The sequence below is a fragment of the Rhinopithecus roxellana genome, chromosome 12 (genome assembly GCF_007565055.1).
Source record: "Rhinopithecus roxellana isolate Shanxi Qingling chromosome 12, ASM756505v1, whole genome shotgun sequence".
In the NCBI taxonomy this organism is placed as follows: Eukaryota; Metazoa; Chordata; class Mammalia; order Primates; family Cercopithecidae; genus Rhinopithecus; species Rhinopithecus roxellana.
The window spans coordinates 66,380,932-66,401,628 of record NC_044560.1 but is presented as its reverse complement, the minus strand read 5'-3'; the positions used below and the strand labels follow the sequence as shown (position 1 = coordinate 66,401,628).

At 39.9% G+C, this 20,697-nt stretch overlaps 2 protein-coding genes across 5 annotated transcripts in view; one reads left to right on the top strand and one right to left on the bottom strand.

The window, feature by feature from the left end:
* The window catches only part of LOC104677513 (uricase), an 89,915-nt gene that overhangs the window by 36,962 nt on the left and 32,256 nt on the right, over positions 1-20,697 (top strand). The gene's annotated exons all lie outside the window — the stretch shown is intronic.
* On the bottom strand, positions 1,707-18,813 carry DNASE2B (deoxyribonuclease 2 beta). Of its 4 annotated transcripts, XM_010382535.1 has the most exons (6): positions 18,656-18,813; positions 14,966-15,143; positions 8,234-8,315; positions 5,726-5,887; positions 4,208-4,405; positions 1,707-2,197 (listed from the first exon to the last, which is right to left on the bottom strand). In XM_010382535.1, exons 1-6 carry the CDS (start codon positions 18,778-18,780, stop codon positions 1,848-1,850), a joined length of 1,095 nt encoding a protein of 364 aa, XP_010380837.1. In that variant the 5' UTR covers positions 18,781-18,813; the 3' UTR covers positions 1,707-1,847. The 4 variants fall into 4 exon arrangements, with proteins under 4 accessions (XP_010380837.1, XP_030769485.1, XP_010380838.1 ...); XM_030913625.1 differs by lacking the exons at positions 14,966-15,143; positions 18,656-18,813 and adding an exon at positions 6,228-6,286 and having other exon boundaries at positions 8,234-8,474; XM_010382536.2 differs by lacking the exons at positions 14,966-15,143; positions 18,656-18,813 and having other exon boundaries at positions 5,715-5,887; positions 8,234-8,529.

Below are 20,697 nucleotides of genomic sequence, written 5' to 3'. Positions count from 1 at the left end.
TGGGGATAATAACAGTTCCTACTACATATAATTGTTATGAAGATTAAATAAAAATGTAATTAATCGGCCGGGTGCGGTGGCTTACGCCTGTAATCCCAACACTTTGGGAGGCCGAGGCGGGTGGATCATGAGGTCAGGAGATCGAGACCATCCTGGCTAATACAGTGAAACCCCGTCTCTATTAAAAATACAAAAAATTAGCCGGGCATGGTGGCAGGCGCCTGTAGTCCCAGCTACTCAGGAGGCTGAGGCAGGAGAATGGCGTGAACCTGGGAGGTGGAGCTTGCAGTAAGCCGAGATCGCGCTACTGCACTCCAGCCTGGGTGACAGAGTGAGACTCCGTCTCAGAGAAAAAATAAAAAAAAGTAATTAATCTTGAATTAATATGAGTTGAATACTTATTACATAGTAAGTGTTCAGTAAGTGCTAGCTTTAATTATTGTTGTAATTACTTTATCTAGGTTGTAAGTCTGCTTGATTGTGAACAACACATATGTCAAATGTTGTTAAGCAATTAGTACTTAACGCAAGTTTATTATTATCCATTTATATACTGGTTACATTTAGTAATAAGAATGCCAGAAAAAGAAACACATTGAAATTAAGATTATTGCATTTGACTGGGTGCAGTGGCTGATTCCTGTAATCCCAGCACTTTGGGAAGCCAACATGGGAGGATTGCTTGAGCCCAGTTCAAGACCAGCCTGGGCAACAAAGCAAGACTTTATCTCTATTATTAAAAAAAAAAAAAAAAAAAAAAAAGACTATTGCATTTGATTCTGGTTTCATTATTTTACACTTCCTTATTTCCCTCAAGTTGATGAGTTGCACTTATGGAGTTTTTTTCTCCTAATGTGACTTTAACATTTTTCTTTTTTTTTTTTTTTTGAGGCGGAGTCTCGCTCTGTCGCCCAGACTAGAGTGCAGTGGCCAGATCTCAGCTCACTGCAAGCTCCGCCTCCCGGGTTTACGCCATTCTCCTGCCTCAGCCTCCCGAGTAGCTGGGACTACAGGCGCCCGCCACCTCGCCCGGCTAGTTTTTGTATTTTTAGTAGAGACGGGGTTTCACCGTGTTAGCCAGGATGGTCTCGATCTCCTGACCTCGTGATCCGCCCGTCTCGGCCTCCCAAAGTGCTGGGATTACAGGCTTGAGCCACCGCGCCCGGCCAACATTTTTCTTGTAAAATATTACTCATTTCTGAAACTTCTTTTATCTTTTTTTTTTTTTTGCTAGAATTCAAACTCAAATTCCACCAGTATTTTTAAGTGTCATCTATGTGCCGGGCTCTGGGCTAGATGTTTGAACATACCTAGCTATTATCTCCCTTTCACAGATGAGAACAAAGTTCAGAGAATCCAAGTGAATGGCTCAAGATCATCCAATTAATAAGTAGCAGTTGAAGGAATGACAAATAAGCCTCAACCATAAACCAGTGAGAAAACTTTAGGAGCAATATGATCAAATAGTATGGAAGAATATGCAGAGAGAGTTATTTGTTTTTCTTCAAAAAAGGGTGGGGAAGAGAGTCAGGGAAGTCTTTGTGAAGGAGATGAAATTTAGTCTACTAGGTGGCCAGTCAATCCATAAACAATTGGAGTTGACTAATGTGGAAAAATATTTTTCTTTTTATTTCCTCTGTTCTCAGTTGTGTATAATAGTTTATGATATACAGTGCAAAGTAAATAAATTACCATTAAATAGAAGATTAAATGGTAAACATGAGAGAAAAGTATTTTATTTTGTGATATGCAGGTTATGAGTATATTCACAGGCTTTTAAAATATAAAGAAGGCGTAATGGGCGAAGACCCATTATCAAGGTTTTCAATGATAGAACACATGTCCTTTCACCAAGTTTGGTTACAGCTTTTATAATATAATACTAATCCTTGAAATGCTTGGTAAATATGCCAATTCTGGGTACAAATGAATCCTCCACTTCTGAAGGCTTGGTGTGGACTCCGATTTAGGTCTCCAATACATGTCCAGCGATTTTTGGTGCCCTTTTGGGAAGTACACCACTTGGCATGATCCTGATAAGAACTGAAATAAGAGTGTCGTGATAACTTAATTGCTTTGATATTGTAGACATGGTAAGGAAGGGAGCAGTTTGAGGGAAGCTCTTGTCTTTTTCGCTGCCAGGTTTCTGTTAACAAGTGTGTCTTCAGCCGTTGAGCCATCCAGGCTGCAAAGATGTCTAGGGTTTAGGAGGAGAAATATAGTGAGGCTGGTATTTACACTTAGATTAGTCCCTGAAAATATACTCTGGAATGGAAATCATCATTCACCCCTGATATGTGGATGTCGCAAGCACAATAATAACAATATAATTGAGATAGTGCATGAGAAAACATTTTGTAAATGCTAAAGTGATGTGTAAATGAAAGTTATTATCATCATTACTATGATGATGTTAGTGTTTGCAAACATCTTCTGTTCTATAAAATGAGTGAAGCAATATATGTCTTTGTCCTGGAAAAACCTTTGGAAAAAAATTAGACTAGAGAAGGAATCAGGGCCAGTTTCTAGGGAACTTTGTAAATCATGCCAAAATGTTTGGATTTTCCTGAAATCAATGGGAAGTTTTTAAAGGAATGTTAGTAAAGAATTAATAGAAACTGGTTTATGATAATAAATATCAGTTTATGATAATAAATATCAGTTGAGAGGCAATGGACAGGATTGGGAAGGATGGGTTAGAAAGAAGAAAGGAAGAACATAAAGCTGTCACAATAACTGTGTCAATAAACACAGGTGGGACCCATGGCAGTGGCAAAGAGTTTGGAGAAGATACAATAAATGCGAGCATTATTAAGGATCTGGAACTGACTGAATTTGATAGTTTGATAGAGGGGTAAGAAGAAGAAGAGATGGGGAGTGACTGGATGACTATGCAGAATACAAGAAAAAGTAGATTTGTAGGGGATGATGATGCAGTGATTTTGGCATGTTGAACTTGGTGTGGCTGTACCACCTTCAAGTAGAAATGTCTCACTGCTGTTAAATACATCAGACAGCATAGAGGTCTGGGGTAGAGATCAAGACTTGAGAATCACTGGCGGGCTTGCTGGAATTGCCCAGCATGGGTATGTAGAATGAAATAAGGAAGGGTGGGGGGTACATGGCAACCCAGTCACCTAAAGAGTAGTCAGAGGAAGAGGACCTGGCAGAAGAAACTTAGAAGTGGGAGGAAGACCAGGGGACTGCGTATTCCCCAAAATCAGTGAAGGTGAGAGTTTCAAAAAGGAAATAATTTCAACAGTGCCACATTCTGCAGAGACTATTTCTGTCCTGTCAAGTTTGAGATCTCTAGTGCCTAACACAGGGCTTGGCTAGTAGTAGTCTTTCAGTAAATTGTATTCAATGTATAAAGGAAGGAAGCAATTAATCAAAGAAGACAGTGAACAATTAAGGAAGACTAAGACAGCCACTGGTGACTGGGGAGAGATTCGAGTGTCTACAGACAGAAGCAAGACTGCAGTGAAGGAACATTGAGCAAGTGAAGGCCCTGGTGAGTTTGAAAAAAATAAATCTGAAAGAAAAGGAATATAGATGCTTTAGAATTGAGGGAGGGTTTTTAGGCATGTTTGTATGTTATGAGGAAGGAGCCTGGGGAGTGGGAGAGCTGAAACAGAACAGAGAGAACAGATCAGGTGGACAAATCAAGGTATGCTGAGGCTGAGATAGGTTTCAGAGCATAGGGGATTCATCACTTCTTTGGGGGTGGGGGAAAACCCTGCAAAAAGGAAGGAGAACAGATAAGATTGTTGGAGGGGTGAGGGGCCATATTGAAGTGGTTTCTCCCTAGCGATCATTGTTCTATTTATGAAGGAGAAAAGGAAGCTATGAGTGAGGGGTCAGAGTAGTGTAAAGGACTTGAGAGTAAGGAAGGCTTAAAATAACTGCTCAGGGAATAGAAGAAATGGAGATGACTATGGCCCAATGCCAAGCAGAGGCTGGAGACTGAGTTTTCACTGGCCCCTGGCTGGATGGCTATGAGATACTTTTGTGGTTGACTCAGCAACCTGGTTATTCAAGTATAGCAGGCTAATGTTCGAACTGATCCTTGACTTTCCTTTTTCCTTTTCTCTTTGCTCCCTTTTTTCATCTCTCTTTCCCTGAATACTCAGAATATTTCTCTAAGCTATCCCTACTGAGTTCAGCAGCAGAATTATATAGCATGTTGTTTGATGATGGTCTTTCATACCGTCAAGAAAAGAATCAGACTTTGCAAAATGGAGGAATTTTTGTCCCTGGGCTGACTGAAGTGTGGTGAGGAGCCTGCCAGGAATCTCTGATGAGCTGGCCCTGTTGCACAACTGGGGCATGTGAATGAGCTCCTGGTGAAAGGTGGCCGGGATGGAACAGCTGTAGACGTTTGGGTTGCAGACCAAGAGCTGAGAATCTGAATCAAGAAACAGTGAAGAAAAGTTGAGAATTAAGACACAAATGGAAATGCCTGCTGATATTATAGATTTTGTTTTGGATTAAAAAACAAAACAACACAAAAACAAAGGCATTTCTTTCTTTAAACCAATAGCCTTCAAATAACTTTTTGTTAAAATAACTGACACCTGTTAAACATTTCCTAGTTTCCAGACATGGTCCTACAAGTTTTACATGGGTTTACTTGTTTAATCCTCAAAGCAACCATATTATCAGGTAAATTCTGTTGTTATCATTATCTTTATGGATGAATTAACTGAGAATTTACATCACATGCCCAAGATTATAAAGTTTGTAATTGCTGAAATTGATATTCAAACCCAGGTAATCTGGCCTTGGAGACCATATATTTCTAAATGTACATATACATATACAAAAGTCGAGAATTCCATGTACCAATCAAACAGCTTTAAGAATAATCAGCTCCTCAGTGTGCATGCCTAATCTCTGTGATTTTCAGCAGCATCATATGATTTCAACTAGTGAGACTAGAGCTTGACTAGGATTAGGAGCTCAGTGATCCTTGCCATAAGATGGAAATTTGATGAGAAACATTTTCTAAACTTCCTGTATCTATAGGCAAGTTGGTTTTCACTACTATTTAGCTACCAACCTGTCCCTACTTCTCCTTTCCCACCACAGTTTGCCAAATCTAAGTATTTTTGACTGAGCTTGAAATCTTAAAGGAAGATTATCTGTCTCAGAGGTGTCATGTTGGTGGCCTACAAGGAACATGTGGCCTGGAAAACTTCAAAAAAAAATTAAGATTGAGCTCATATTTAGAAATCAGTTTCTCTCTCTCTCTCTGACACACACGCACACACACACACACACATACACACACACCCTCTAGGTTTCTGGTACTTCATGAGAAATATGAAGATTTGTAATCATTAGGCTTGCATTCCCATAGAGCCACAATACAATGGAGCTGAGGCTTTAAGGGAAGCTAGACAAGGGTCAGCACCCCAGTTTATCACTATCCTCACTTCCCATGTAACATCTGTCTGTTTCACTCATATATGTTATCTACCAGGCCCCTGAATACATTTGAAACTACTGCCCTGATCAAGTTCAACAACTGCACTGGTAGATTAAGAGCCAAAGCCCAGTAAGTGAGCCTGCCCAAGACCTCACTATGGCAAAGCCAGCATTAGAATCTAGGTATCAGAGGGTCTATGAATAGATTAATAAATGAAGTGACACATTTATGAATATATTTCCAAATCCTTTCTTCAACATAGTTATCTGTTTTTTTTCTCACATACTTTAGTTTTACCTATTGCCTCATACTGATTGTACTTGAATGTTATGCAGATGCCACTTTGTCCATTTCGTCTCCCTGTGGGTGGATAATCATAGCCTTCTTCCGGAACTGGAGGAAACTGAGGGATGGAATGAATCAGCCAGAACCCTTGAACTCTGTTCCACAGCAGTAAACCTACCAAAGATACATTTGACAAAGATAAATCAGAAAAACAAAGCTTCTTTTAAAATAGGGTTCACAGTGGCAACATTTAAGCCCATTTATGCTTCAGAGTAGTGTTTTATCAGGCTAATAATCACAAGGATCGTGCTTATTTTTCAAAGATTTCAAATACAATTCTGGCATATATCACATTGCCTGATTACTGATAAAAAGCCACCACAAAAAGGGAACCAAGGTAGCCATCCTGTGAAGAGTTAAGAGGAATTTCATGTTGAAATCACAAGGAAAATTTGTTTTGGCAGAATGCAAATTTGCTAAATTGGAATTTGGCCTTGTTAAACGATATAGTCACCTAGCAAGATTTAGATAGCGTCTTCACTGCTAAGCAGCTAGGCTGTTTTCAAAAGCCGACTGAAAAACAGAGTTGAAAGAGAAAATATCAAATAAAGAAATGTACTCACAATAATTTGTTATAAAAAGCTGCTGCCCATTTATTGGCAGAAGAGTCACCATTTCTACAAGCCCAATAAAAGAAGCAAAGAGAAAAAAAGGAAGCTGTGCTAAAGCATCCTAGTTAATTACGTTTGTAAAAATCTCTAGAGCAAAATAAATAACATGAAAGCCAGTAAGGAAGAAAATAGATTTTTATCACTTTGTGACATGGCAAAATGAACTTTGTAAAACAGACGCCTGACTATTTTTGTGTTTAGAAATTTATCAGGGTAGGTTTGGTATGATAGCTAGACTTTCCAGTTTGCGTATGACTATGCAAACATAAGATTCACTCATGTTTGCCTAATTGTTAGATTAAAAACCAAATGTCTTCTAGTTATTTTCTTTTCAAAGAGCCTATTTTAAGAAAGCGTACCTTGTTCTTTGGGTGGAAATAGAATCAATACCTGTGTCAAGGTGGAAAATATTGAAAGTTCTGTTGTGTAACAGAACTGGATAACCTTCAAGAGTTCTCCTCTGTGCAGATGAGTGCGCCAATTTGCTGGAATCCTATCCTCCTGGTGGGTGTGTGTGTTCTCAGTATCAGAATGTCATAGGATATTAAGGTATCTGTTGGCCAAGAGAACCCCTCCACTTCATATTGCACCCTACTCCTTTACAGCCATTTCCCCAAACCCTTGTGGCAGCTAGCAGGGTAGAGCAGCAATGATGTGGGAGATTGTTGGAGGAGAGGTTGAAGAATGTAGCATGTTATGAAAATTGTTGGGTTCCCAGTAAATAGGGCATTCAGGAGAGCTACTTTGCTAAATAAAAAGCTTTCAAAGTTCATGACCGTTGTCAGCATTACAAACTATATTCTAAATCAGAGGCTGCAAACTGACATCCGTGAGCCAAATCCAGCCTATGGATACATTTTATTGGGCTTGCAGAGTATTTTTTAAACTTTGAACTTAGTGCCAACATTTAAAAACTAGGGAGATTTTCCACAAATATTAATTTTCAACATCTCCTGGAAAATTGTGTCCGTATCAGGCAAGTTGAATGGTAGCTTCCTCCTTTCACTTGCTGACATCATTTGCCTGCTCCCTGAAGGCATTTGAATTTGGAACCTTCTGAATACTTGTTGCCATGGAAAGTTATGTATGATATATTAAATTGAAAAAAGGTTGAAAAATAGTCATTACAGTAGTTTTGTAAAAATGTTTTAAAATATGTATTTTAGAAAAAGTAGAAAGGATTAAATATGGTTTATCTAATGGGCATTATGATTATAGATTTTTTTTGTTTACCTGTATTTTGAATTTTTCTATGGTTCACAAACATGTATGCAAAGTTTAGAAATAGAAAAATTGTAAAAGTATAATAAAAATTACTATATGTGATAATGTAAACAACATGATAAAAATTAATATAAAAAACTATTTAAAATACTTTTTTCAAAAATGTATATTTCCAAGGGAACTGTATGTTAAGAAGAGTTCATTTTACTCTATATAAATTATATCTCAATAAATCTGACTAAAATGTGTTTGTGCACATATACTACATGCACATATACATATTCATGCATATATATATATATATATATATATATATATATATATATATATATATATAATTGCAGGTGTGTGTGTCCACAGTGTCAGTGCCTGGATTCCTGCTGCAAAGCAAACATTTTAAAATGTATTAAGAAGTAAAACGAGATTTCTAAAAATGAGAATGCCAAGTCAAATCATATAATTATATTATAACCAGTGATACAGAAGTCATACATTTCAATAACTCAAATAAACTATTAAGAAGGAAAGCTATCTATTTAGTATGAATATAAGGATATTCAAGATGAAATATTTAAGAAAATGTTGATTTCCAATAGGAAAGAGAAACCAAGAATCTTTGTCATACCTTTGGTGTGTCCATACTTCCTGCTGCAATTCACAGATTTAGGGACTCCATCATTGTATATTAGATAGGCTGTGTTGTTACTCTGCAGGAATATACTAGGGTCAGAATGGTGTAAATCTTCCACTTACAAACTCTCACAACATTTCTACCAGCTACCCAGCCTGCAATACATTGCTTTCATTAACACACATGAGAAGTCATCTATTCTCCTAATAGGCAGCTTCCCCATCAATATGAAGCCTGTGACATGTAAGACAGGGAAAAGGAAGTCCATTTTTAACTATGCATGATTTTTACTCATGTGACAGGAGCCCTATGCATTGTGATCTGTGTTTGAGGGCAATGTTCCTATTTCTCTCGGTTGTTTTGGAACCAAATTTCTGATTAAGCAACCAGTGTATAATAAAGGAGTACTGAATTATTTGTTCAGGAAATGAAGTAGGAACAACCAACCAAGGATTACATCTAAGGTTTTTTCCATTGATATTATAGGCACAGTGCAGAACCGGCTGTCAGGATCTGATTTCCTCTGCCCACTTTGTGCTTCACTTCACTGCTGGGTAGTAGCTTTGTGTTTAATCAGGATTCCTCATTATCTGCTCTCCCTTCCTCCTGTTATGGGAGGATTTTTCTGCAATCCATTTTTCAGTGTCACTTCACCTTTCCAACTTGATATTTTCCTGCTTAAAAAAGTGGTGAAATTTACTGTGTGATATTGGGTTTCCTCTGGTAAGGCCAAATATGAGTCAATTTTCAAACAGCCAAATCTTAGAGCCAAAATAAAGCTATTATTTCGATCACATCTATTTTGCATGTTTTAGAAACTTGCTAATATTTGTTTTAGGTGGTTCCATTTAATTTGTGTGATGATACAACTTTTATTGAAGCCAATAATGTCAATATTTAAAAAAATCTCAGTGACATCATTAAAAGCAGGAAAGGGTAACCTATGTCCTTAAAAAAGGCCCTTGCGGCCGGGCGCGGTGGCTCAAGCCTGTAATCCCAGCACTTTGGGAGGCCGAGACGGGGGGATCACGAGGTCAGGAGATCGAGACCATCCTGGCTAACACGGTGAAGCCCCGTCTCTACTGAAAAATACAAAAAAAACTAGCCAGGCGAGGTGGCAGGCGCCTGTAGTCCCAGCTACTCAGGAGGCTGAGGCAGGAGAATTGGCGTAAACCCGGGAGGCGGAGCTTGCAGTGAGCCGAAATCTGGCCACTGCACTCCAGCCTGGGCGACGGAGCGAGACTCCGTCTCAAAAAAAAAAAAAAAAAAAAAGGCCCTTGCTTTCTTCTTAGAAAACGAAGTCAATAAAGAAGACTCTCATAGTTGCTTATTTGATGTAATAAATTTTTTTTTTGAAAAATGCACAACATAGTCTGTTGTTGCATTCTTGTCTACTGTGTTTAGGAATACCCTGAAAAGTAAGCTGTTTTCTTACCTTCATTTTCCATAATTGATCATAGCTACTGAATGGCATTCATATCATCATCTGGAGAACTCTGAAGAGTTAGTTACTCTATGAGTTTGCACTGAATGTGGTAAGGAGGCCATTTTTGTGCCTTTGGGGTACAATATGGAGGAATTCTGGGATGATCCAGTGAGGAATTTATTCTTTATGATAAATGAAGTTTATTATTCTGAGTGTAACTGCCAGCTGAAGTTAAATGGATTGTAGCCTTAGTTGGAAGAGAGGCTATTGATAAAGGGAAAAGATCATGGATTTAAGAGTAGGCATGTGCCTTTGAACAGCTTTATTCCTTTAACACATATGTTCTGTATTGTTTTGACTATTGAGTGTTGAACAAGAGGGGTACAGTCTCTGCCCCCGTCTAGCAGAAAATATAGTCAGACAAGTATAGGCAATATAGTTTGATAAATGTTTATGAAGGTGCATGGAAGATTCTTATTTGTAAATGCAAGAGAAGGGAAACAATTCCAAATGTAACCCAGCTATTGGCCTTGGTCACCTTCACATTTGAGATTTAAAACCAGTCGGTCTAACCTTGCATTTCACTCTCTGTCAGAGGTTCAACTCCAGATCAAGGGGTGGAGGAGTAATATTCTCACAGTCATTTCTGGCACATAATTCCAGCTTCCAAAGAACACTGAGTCATACCTGGATATCAAACTGCTGTTGCTCTCTTCTTTTGGCTCTGTGCCAATCAAGCATAGCAATCAGTCCCTTTACTGTCATTTTCCCCCCAGAACCTATCACTCAAGACATTGCATGTGGCAGGTTTTACTAAAGGTAAGAAATATTGAATGGTTTTACATCACCATAAGGGCTTAACCCAGTCTCTCTCCATGTTTCTTATGCTTTTTAATCCCTGGCTTCCTTCCATCCCTTTTTTTGTTTAGCAGAGCAGTTTAACTGTGTCTCCCTGCTAGGGTGTGGGGCTACCTTTGCACCTCCAAAGATTATTATTGTATTGGCCAAGCGAAGGCCTGTCTACTCCAACTAAGGCAAGTAACAGAGGCTTTACAATGTTGCTCTTTCCTTCTTCCTCTGGCAGCAGTCTCATTGATGGGGAAGGGAACAATGTAGACATTATTTTCCCACTAATAGATATGCTCCTGGTCCCCATCCCAACCTGGAAAGCAGAAGCAGCTGCAGGCAGTTTTCATTTTATATAATACGGTTGGCCCTTGGGTTTGAACTGCATGGGTCTATTTGTATGCAGGCTTTTAAAAACATATATAGGAAAATTTAGGGGGGATTTTTGACCGTTTGAAAAAAAACTCACAGATGAACCACATAGCCTAGAAATATTTTTAAAAATTAAGAAAAAGTTAGATATATCATGAATGTATACAATATATGCAGATACTGTATATAGATACTATATAAATACTATATATAGATACATTTGCTGCCCTAAAATATGCACAAATCTATTATAAAAAGTTAAAATTTATCAAAATTTACATATACAAACACAGACCAAACATGGTGCCATTCACAGTCAAGAAATATAAACAAACATAAATATGCAGTATTAAGTCATAACTGCATTAAATTAACTGTAGTAATACTGTACTACTGTAATAATTTGATAGCCACCTCTTGTCACCATTGAGATGAGCTCAAGTCTTGTGAATATCTGCTGAAAATGCCACATGACACTAACAACCTCCACACAAGCAGTTCTCTCCAGTAAATTGCATACTGTAGTCAAAAGTGATCTCTCACAGCTCTTGCATATTTTTCGTCATGTTTGGGGCAATATCAGAAACCTTGAATAAAACCATAGGACCTATACTGAGTGCCACTACTGGCGCTGGAAATGCTTCTAAAAAGCAAAGACAAGTCATGACATTACAAGAATATGTTGAATTGCTTGATAAGTACTGCGGATTGAGGTCTGCAGCTTCAGTTGCCTGCCATTTCAAGATAAGTGAATACAGCATAAGGGCCGTTGTGAAAAAAGGAAAGGAAATTTGTGAAGCCCTCACTGTAGCTATGCCAGCAGGTATGAAAACCTTGCACTTTTTACAAAATACTTTTATAGCTCATACTTAAAATTAAAATGCAGCTTTTCTATGGGTGCAGGATTGCTATAAGAAAGGAATACCATAGACTCTAATATGATTTGAGAAAAAGTGAAGTCACTATATGACAAAGCAGAAGGAAGGTAGATCATCTAAAGCTGGAGAATTTAATACCAGCAAAGGATGGTTTGACAATTTTAGAAAGAGGTTTGGCCTGAAAAAAAACTAAGATAACAGAAGAAATAGCTTTTGCTGACCAAGAGGCAGCAGATTAATTCCCAGATGCTATCAATAAAATCATTAAGGAGAAAGAATTTCTTCCTGAGCAGGTTTTTAATGCAGATGAAAATTCCTTATTCTGGAAAAAAAGTGCCACAAAGGACATTTATTGGTAAGGAAGAGAAGCAAGCATCAGGATTTAAGGCAGGAAGGGACAGATTAACTCTACTGTTTTGTGCAAATGCAGTTGGGTTGATAATCAGGACTACACCTATCTATAAAGCTGCTAACTCTTGAGCCTTGAAGGGAAAAGATATATACCAGCTGCCAGTTGTACAAGAAGAAGATCTGGGCAACAAGAACCCTTTTACTGAATTGGTTCCATTGATGCTTTGTCTCTGAAGTCAGAAGGTACCTTGCCAGTAAGGAACTGCCTTTTAAAGTTCTTTTGGTATTGGATAGTGCCACTGGGCACTAAAAATCCCATGAGTTCAACACCAAAGGTGTCAAAGTTGTCCACCTGCCCCCAAACATAATGTCTCTGATTCAGCCTCTAAATCAGATTCATAAGGATTTTTAAGGCTCATTACATATGGTGCTCTCTGGAAAGGATTGTCAGTGCTATGGAACACATTATAGAACATGTGTTCTATCACACATGAGAGGATTATAGCATTGAAGATGCCATTTCTGTTATAGGAAAAGCCATGAAAGCCATCAAGCCCAAACCATTACATTCCTGCTGGAAAAAACTGTGTCCAGATGTTGTGCATGACTTCACAGGATGTATGACAGAGTCAATCAAGAAAGTCATGAAAGAGATTGTGGATATGGCAAGAAAGGTTGGGGGTGATGGGTTTCAAGATAAGATTCTTGGAGAAATTCAAAAGCTAATAGACACCACACTAGAGAAATTAACAGAGCATGACTCAATGGAACCAGAGCCAGATGATGAGCAAGAAGACATAGAAGAGGTGGTGCAAGAACAGAAATCAACATTAGACAATCTGTTAGAAGCATTCTGATCATTCAAGACTACTTTTAGGCCGGGTGCAGTGTCTCATACTTATAACCTCAGCACTTTGGGAGGCCAATGTGGGCAGATTGCTTGAGTCCAGGAATTTGAGACCAGCCTGGGTAACATTGTGAAACCCTATCTCTACCCCGCCGCCACCTCCCCCCAGCCAAAAAAAAAATTAGCCAGGCATGATGGTGCATGCCTGTAGTCCCAGCTACTCCAGAGGCTGAGGTGGAAGGGTCACCTGAGCGTGGGAGGTTGAGGCAACAGATAGCTCTTATGGTGCCACTGCACTGCAACCTGGGGGTCAAAGGAGATCCTGTCTCAAAAGAAAAAAATAAAAAGACTGCTTTTAACTTCTTTTACAACATGAACCCATCTGTGATACAGGCACTGAAACTAAAGCAAATGGTGAAAAAAAGATTACTACTGCATAGAAACGTTTTTGGAGAAATGAAAAAGCAAATAGAAGTCATTGTATATTTTCATATGAAAGTTACACTGAGTGTGCCTGCCTCTCTTGCTTCCCCTTCCACCTTCCCCACCTCTTCCGTCTCTGCCACCCCCGAAATAGCAAGACCAGCCCTTCCCCTTCTTCCTTCTGCTCAGCCGACTCAACAGGAAGATGACAAGGATGAAGACATTTATGATGATCCATTTCCACTTAATGAAGAGTGAATATATTCTCTCTTCCTTAATGATTTTCTTCATAACATTTTCCTTTCTCTAGCTTACTTTATTGTTAAGAACACAGTATATAAGATATATAACATAAAAAATACACATTATTCGACTATTGATGTTATCCAGTCAAACAGTAAGCTGTTAGTAGATACATTTTTAGGAAGTCAAAAGTTATACATAAATTGTTGACTGCATGACGGCCAGCACCCCTACACCAGCATGGTTCAGGGTCAGCTGTCGTCTGTTTATTCAAAGCAGGGTTGTTGAGACAAAATAATTTTGAAAAGCATCTAGAAAAGTGCTTGGCACGTCACATGTTCTCAAATAGCCTACAGATAAGTTTTAACTTTGTAACTTGACTCTAAAGGCTAGTCTTAATGGCAGGCAAATAACATGAATATTATCACACACCATGTCAGTTCCCTGTGTATTTTGAGTAAATACTCAGATACACATGTGCAGTGCTAGAGGCTAAAAAGGTATTGTTGTGGGCATTAAATTACTTGACATATGTAAAGGCCCACCATACAGTCCAGCATATTATAGGAACAGAGTCATGTTATGTATTTACTTGTCTATAAGTTATTGTTAGGAAATGCATACATGAGTATAATTGGATGTTAATCATGGCTTGATTTTATTTGTCACCCCTGGTTGGAAAGTAGTATCTTGAAACTAAGCAACAGATGGTGCCTGGGATATTGGGAGCATGCCCACATTAAGCCAGCAGGTCTATTTGCCTGTATCTCTTTGGCTGGTTAGCTCATTGCCTGATAAAGTCCAGATATAGCAGGGATAATCTCCACCCAAGCAAGTTAGTTCTAGGGCCTTGAACTAGAGTCCTAGTTTTCAACATATCATTTTGAAAACAATTAATTGAAAGGAAGATCAAGTAGAACCCTTTACTGAGCTCACCACCACTGATAACACCATGACATAAACAATCCATAACCCGTAGCATGTTAATCACAGATCTGTATTGCCCTGCAGCAGCAGAGGCTCCTCTCCCTATTTCTATTAGATGAATAAGCAAATTGGCAGACATTTTGGCAGCCGGAAGACTTCAGTATACAATTCACACCTTGCCTAGTGATACCACTGGACATGGTGCCATGTAAATTTGGCATTGCTGTAGAGTACGATGACATGTTTCATGTCAGATTGACTCAGATAGTTGTCTTGAGCTGGTTCTGAGCTAGCTTACTTCAAGGTGCTAGGATTGGGAGTTGGGTAGGTGAACAGAAAACTCTGGTGAAGGCTTTGGACTCAGTTTTATGCATTTTATATTATTCAAGTGAACAATTAACTATATAACATACCTTAGAGGCATATGCTTCATATAGCTGTTGTAATGTCCTTCCCAAAACACTCTTGGTGGTATTCATTAGTTGCTCACTCTTCCTCCAGCTTCTAGTTGTAGAGTCTAGGTACAGGTACTCTAACCCAGTCTCTCCACTTTCCTTGTTTTGTCTTTTAGGTAACTTATAAAAAGTAAACCTAACAGATAAAATAATTATGAATTACTAACATTTATTGACTGCTTTCCTGTGGCAGTAACTGTGTTACACACTTCAATATATCTCTCACTTGTGTTTCATGGAAGACCTCTAAGGAAAGGGATTTGCTCAAGCTCTCTGTCTCTTTCTTCACCCTTATCTTTGCTCCTCCCCAGAGAAGAAAATAAAAATCTGATTGGATATGTTCTAAGACCTTGGTTATACTGGTGGGTGGAGTCCCTGAAGTGGAAGTCCATATACGTTGAGAGTGGCTCTTTCTGTTGCTTCCGTGATCCATGTGGCTACAGTGGAGAGAAGGCCAAGGCCCAGACCATGCAGTTGGCTGACTGGGTATGAGATTTGGGTTTGGGCTTCAGGAGAGGTGGAAGGTACTTTGAGCCCCTGTCCTGAACTGCATTCTTCAGCTCAGTTTATCAGAATACTCTGCCTTGATGATTCAGGGCTAAAACCAAGCAATTAAGTAGGCCCTTTCCTTCCTTTACTATTGTTTTCCATTTGTATATCTCCCTTGGATATCTCACAGGAAGGAGAGGTAGCTCAGCCAAGAAGCATTAAGACATTATTGGATTACCTAGCTCAGAGTTTCTCAATGTACTCTATTCACATTTTCGGCCAGATCATTCTTTGTTGTGGGAGCTGTCCTCTGCATTGTAGGATCCCTACCCTCTACCTATTAGATGCCAGTAGCACTGCCAAGCTGTGACAATCAAAATTATCTCCAGACATTATCAAAAGTCCTCTGAGGGCAAAATTACCCTTGGTTGAGAACCACTGATCTGGCCAAATACTTTCTAATAGCATGAACCCCACCATTAACCCCTAAACACTCACAGTGCACCCAACATTATAATATATACACTATTACCATACAACAGTGCCACAAACCCGTAAAGGCTGCACACTCTTCACTCGGTCCCCTTCAGTCTTATACTTTATTTAAGTGAACTCTTTCCTGCCCTGCTTATGTTTTCTTACAGGGTCAGGTCCTCACATGTGGCAGGAAACATGAAATTATTCTTTGGTGCTGACTTGATGGTCCCTTTTCTTACCTGTCTCAATAAATGTTAGCAGCTTGGCAGCAAGTTGCTTATATTCTCTCTAACAGACGTTGCTAAGTAATATGTCCATTCACTTGTGGCAAAAATGATTTTCTATATCAATCACAATTTGGTGGCCCACCAATGAAGGGTTTGTGAGCTATCAGTGTGCTGATATCAACTGGCACACCAGTTGAGAACCAGTACTTTTAAACATTTTTCCTGGGTGACCGTTTCTAATTATGTACTCTAGAGTCCTCAATCTCTTTCTAGCCCAGACCTTTCTGCTGAGGTCCAGAGAAACCTAAACACAAAGATGTCCCAGAAACCCCCAACACCATATATTTGAAACCAAGTTTATAATATTTTGCTCCAAATCTGCTCATCCCACACTATTAGGGAACATATTCACACAGTCACAGAAGCAGAAACCTAAAATTATTTATTTATTTATTTTTTGAGATGGAGTCCCACTCTTGTTGCTTAGGCTGGAGTGCAATGGCATGATCTTGGTTCACTGAAACCTCCTACTCCTGGGTTCAAGCAATTCTCCAGCCTCAGCTTCCCAAGTAGCTGGATTACAGGCATGCGCCACCACGCCTGGCTAATTTTGTATTTTTAGTAGAGATGGGGTTTCTCCATGTTGGTCAGGCTGGTCTTGAACTCTTGACCTCAGGTGATCTGCCTGCCTTGGCCTCCCAAGGTGCTGGGATTACAGGCATGAGCCACTGCGCCTGGCCAACCTAAAATTATTTCTTAACATCTCCCTTTCTCCTACCTGCTGCAGCCCATCCATCACCAAGTCTTCTCAGCATGTCCTTCTTTCTATTTCCATGACCACTTTTTTTTTTTTTTTTTTCCTTTTTTGGAGACAGAGTTTCACTGTTGTCGCCCAGGCTGGAGTGCAATGGCACAATGTCAGCTCACCACAACCTCTGCCTCCGGGGTTCAAGTGATTCTTGTGCCTCAGCCTCCTGAGTAGCTGGGATCACAAGCATGTGCCACCACACCCGGCTAATTTTGTATTTTTAGTAGAGGTGGGATTTCTCCATGTTGGTCAGGCTGGTCTCGAACTCCCAACCTCAGGTGATCCACCCACCTTGGCCTCCCAAAGTGCTGGGATTACAGGCGTGAGCCACCGCACCCGGTCCCATGGCCACTTCTTTAACTCAGGTCCACACCTCTTCTTACCTGTAATGCTGCAAAAGTGCTCCTGGTCTCTGTGATGCTAGGCTGCTCCCCATCAATCCAGCCCTCTTAGTACTGCCAATGGGCTTCCTAAAGTGCAAATCTCACCATTCACACCCCTGCTTGAAGTCCTCCAGTAGCTCCCTTTCAATGTCAAGTTCAAACCTTATAGCTCAGCACACAGACCCCCTGGCTGTTCCCACCTCTGTAACCTCACCTCCGGTCGTCTTCCTGTATTCTCCTGAAGTTCCAGCAATACCAAACTACTTGCAACTCCCAAATTTCCATGTTGCCTCTTGCTTCTCTACCTCCTCATTGCTCCTTCATGGGGCTGAGATGCCCTTGCACATCCCTTCTTTTTCCAGCTACTTCCTAATTGTTCCTAAAACTTAGATCAAAAACTACGTCCTCAGAGAAGCTTTCTGGGCTCTCTGTTCCCCTATGTTCCACCTATGCCCTTACCACATAACTGTGAGGTCCTTGAGGGTAGGAACCATGTTTTGTTCATATTTGTAGTTTCAAAACTCCACACAGAGCTCTGTTGAGCTCAGTAACTGCTGTAAGACTGACTACTGCCTTGAGTATATCTGTGTTCTCTAGCCTGAAGTTTACACAAAAAGCTTGACACCAACCATTATGGCAGACTTAAATATCCCAATTAAAGAGGGAAAAAGTAATTAAAGCTTTAGGAGAACTCATGACTATAATGTAAAACAGCATTTAATGTCTTTGACACTGTACAACAGGCCAGTGACCTACCTACCACTCATGGCATCAACTGCCTCTGCTGCCACACAAACCGAGGTTAGGCAAAGAGTGCTGTGTGTGACCAGATCCCCCTTCTCCTTCTCATAAGGAGAAGCACATGCTCCATTTTCAGAAAAAAAATAATCTGGCTTCTTTACTCTATCAGTCTTTAAAAGGATGTTGGAAATGTTCTGTTAGGAAAAACCACGATGTAATTAAAAGAAACTGCCCGCTGACAGAAGCTGCCAGTTCAATCCCACTTCTGTGGCTACCAGCCTCGTCCTGCTGAGAACAGGGAATCAGGCCCAAGAGGGGCTGCTCAGCTCTTCTTCAGGGGGAAACTCCCTCACTCAGAAGCCTACCCCTGCTTGGGAATTTGGCCCATTTGCACACTTTAACTTCCTTTATTTGTAAAGGGAGGAAAGAGAATGGATATTCCCTTAGGAACTTCCCAGTGAGCCAGGCCAACTCTCACACTGAGGCTGTTTGCATGCAGCAATCCTTCCATTCATTTACCTACCAGTCCACAGCTTTCCCTTCTTCATTTCTGCATGAAATTGTTGCTGCCCCCAGCACCCCAAAGAGGCCAAGGAAGACCAAAGCAAAGGATGTTCTTAGCAGTCTTGCCATCATTTTCTGTTTCATTTATTTCATGCCACAGCAGGACACTTTCCACATAGATTGTGGTGTCTGAGTTTCAAGGCACTCTCAGGCTGTGCTGGCTCTGACGTTTGATTCCATTTACCTGTTCTGTTCGCTGTTCGGGGCATTTTCAGAATGGGATGGATCCCATGTAATTGTGCGATTCTGTCACAACATGCCAGCGTGACTCCGGATGTCTTTGTGCTGAATTGTTGACTGGTTTGCAAAGTCATCAAAACATTCTGCAGAAAAAGAGAGAAATATAGTTAACTCTTTGGAGTGAACATTGTTGTATAAAATTCAGTGGGCAGGGGAATATCATTTTAATAAGTAGATGTTAAATATATTTCATGTCTTCTCCTCCTGATTGACTCAATGAATGAGAGCAAATGCAGGTGGTTCGTACATTAAACAGACATGATGAAACCTTATGTCTTCATAATAATTAGGATCTGTCACTTGTAATAATCTCTGTCTTAAGGAACCAGTTGCTAAGGGGTACTTCAAAGGGTTGTTTCAAAGTAACAGTAAATTTAACTGTATTTTATCAAAGATGTTTACATATTCTCTCCACCTCCCTGGTTTTAGCCACTCACTGTGGTGCTTCACTTCAAAGAAGCTTTGGTGTCCAGTTGGCTGCTATGCATAGGTAAACATATTGATCACCCACTCTTCAGGTTAATAAAAAATGTTACAAACATCTATTTTGCCCAAACTATGCCTTCTCATTCTCGAAGCTGAGTCTGAAGTAGAAAACCAAAAGAAAATGGCCCACTACCATAACAACTATAAAAAGGTGAGACCAATTTCTTTGTGAAACAGGGAAGGAGTAGATAGACATATGAAAATAATTTTTTTAATTCATACTTTTGCATCAATTATTAAAGCTGCCATTATAATAAATAGCAGTTTACATCACGCCTGGAAATAATGCTGCGTCTCTGATAATCACAGTGCTAACTATAATAGTTCCAGATCAGAGGATCCAGACCAAACTGAACCCTTGTAAATCAGATTACCTCTGTGGTTACCCTAGAACTGTTCCCAATTCTCAGGATTCATAGAAAAGGGGAAGGCTTGTGTCTCTATCCTAAGACAGAGTTTTGGGAGGAGGACTCTGTACCACCTGCCCAATTACCTGGGATACCTGCAAAAAAAAAAAAAAAAAAAAGGCAGAATTCTAGGCCTTATTCCAAACCTGCTACATCAGAATTCTTACAGTTGGGCTCAGGAATCTATATTTTTAATAAGCTTATTGGTGAAGTTGGTGTACCCTAAAGTTTGAAACTCACTGTCCTAAGGCCAAGACTATGCTGTATTTGGTAGATTCACAGCTTTCTGCAGGGAGCAGGCTAAATTGGTTAAATGAAGAAATATTTTTCTTACCCATTCCTCTATGGGTATTAATTGTTATTATTTTGAGATGAAGTGTTGCTCTTGTTGCCCAGGCTGGAGTGTACCCACCTTGGCCTTGGGATCCATCCACCTCTTCCTCCCAAAGTGCTGGGGTTACAGGCGTGAACCACTGTGCCCGGTCTCATTTTGTTTTATGTATTTTCTTCCTGTGTTCAGAGAAAAGGATTTCAACAACCCCATCCTTTTTATCAATTAAAAAAAAATTTTTTTAAATTATCAGCTGGACGCAGTGGCTTATGCCTGTAATCTCAACACTTTGGAGGCTAAGGCAGGAGGATTGCTTGAGCCCAGAAGTTCAAGACCAGCCTGGACAACATAGCAAGAACTTATCTCTACAAACAATAAACAAAAATTAGCCGAGCATGGTGGCACATGCTTGTAGTCCCAGCTGCTCAGGAGGCTGAGGTGGGAGGATGGCTTGAGCCCAGGAAGTCGAGGCTGCAGTGAGCCATGATGGTACCACTGCACTTCAGCCTGGGAGACAGAGTGAGATTGTCTCAAAAA

Excerpts from the sequence above, each read along its gene's own strand:
- DNASE2B (XM_010382535.1), bottom strand. The coding sequence starts at position 18,780 with ATGAAACAGAAAATGATGGCAAGACTGCTAAGAACATCCTTTGCTTTG. Across the intron at positions 8,316-14,965 it reads ATGAAGCATATGCCTCTAAG|AGTAACAACACAGCCTATCT; the intron begins GTATGTTATATA and ends ATATTCCTGCAG. Across the intron at positions 5,888-8,233 it reads GAAGTATGGACACACCAAAG|GTTTACTGCTGTGGAACAGA; the intron begins GTATGACAAAGA and ends TATCTTTGGTAG.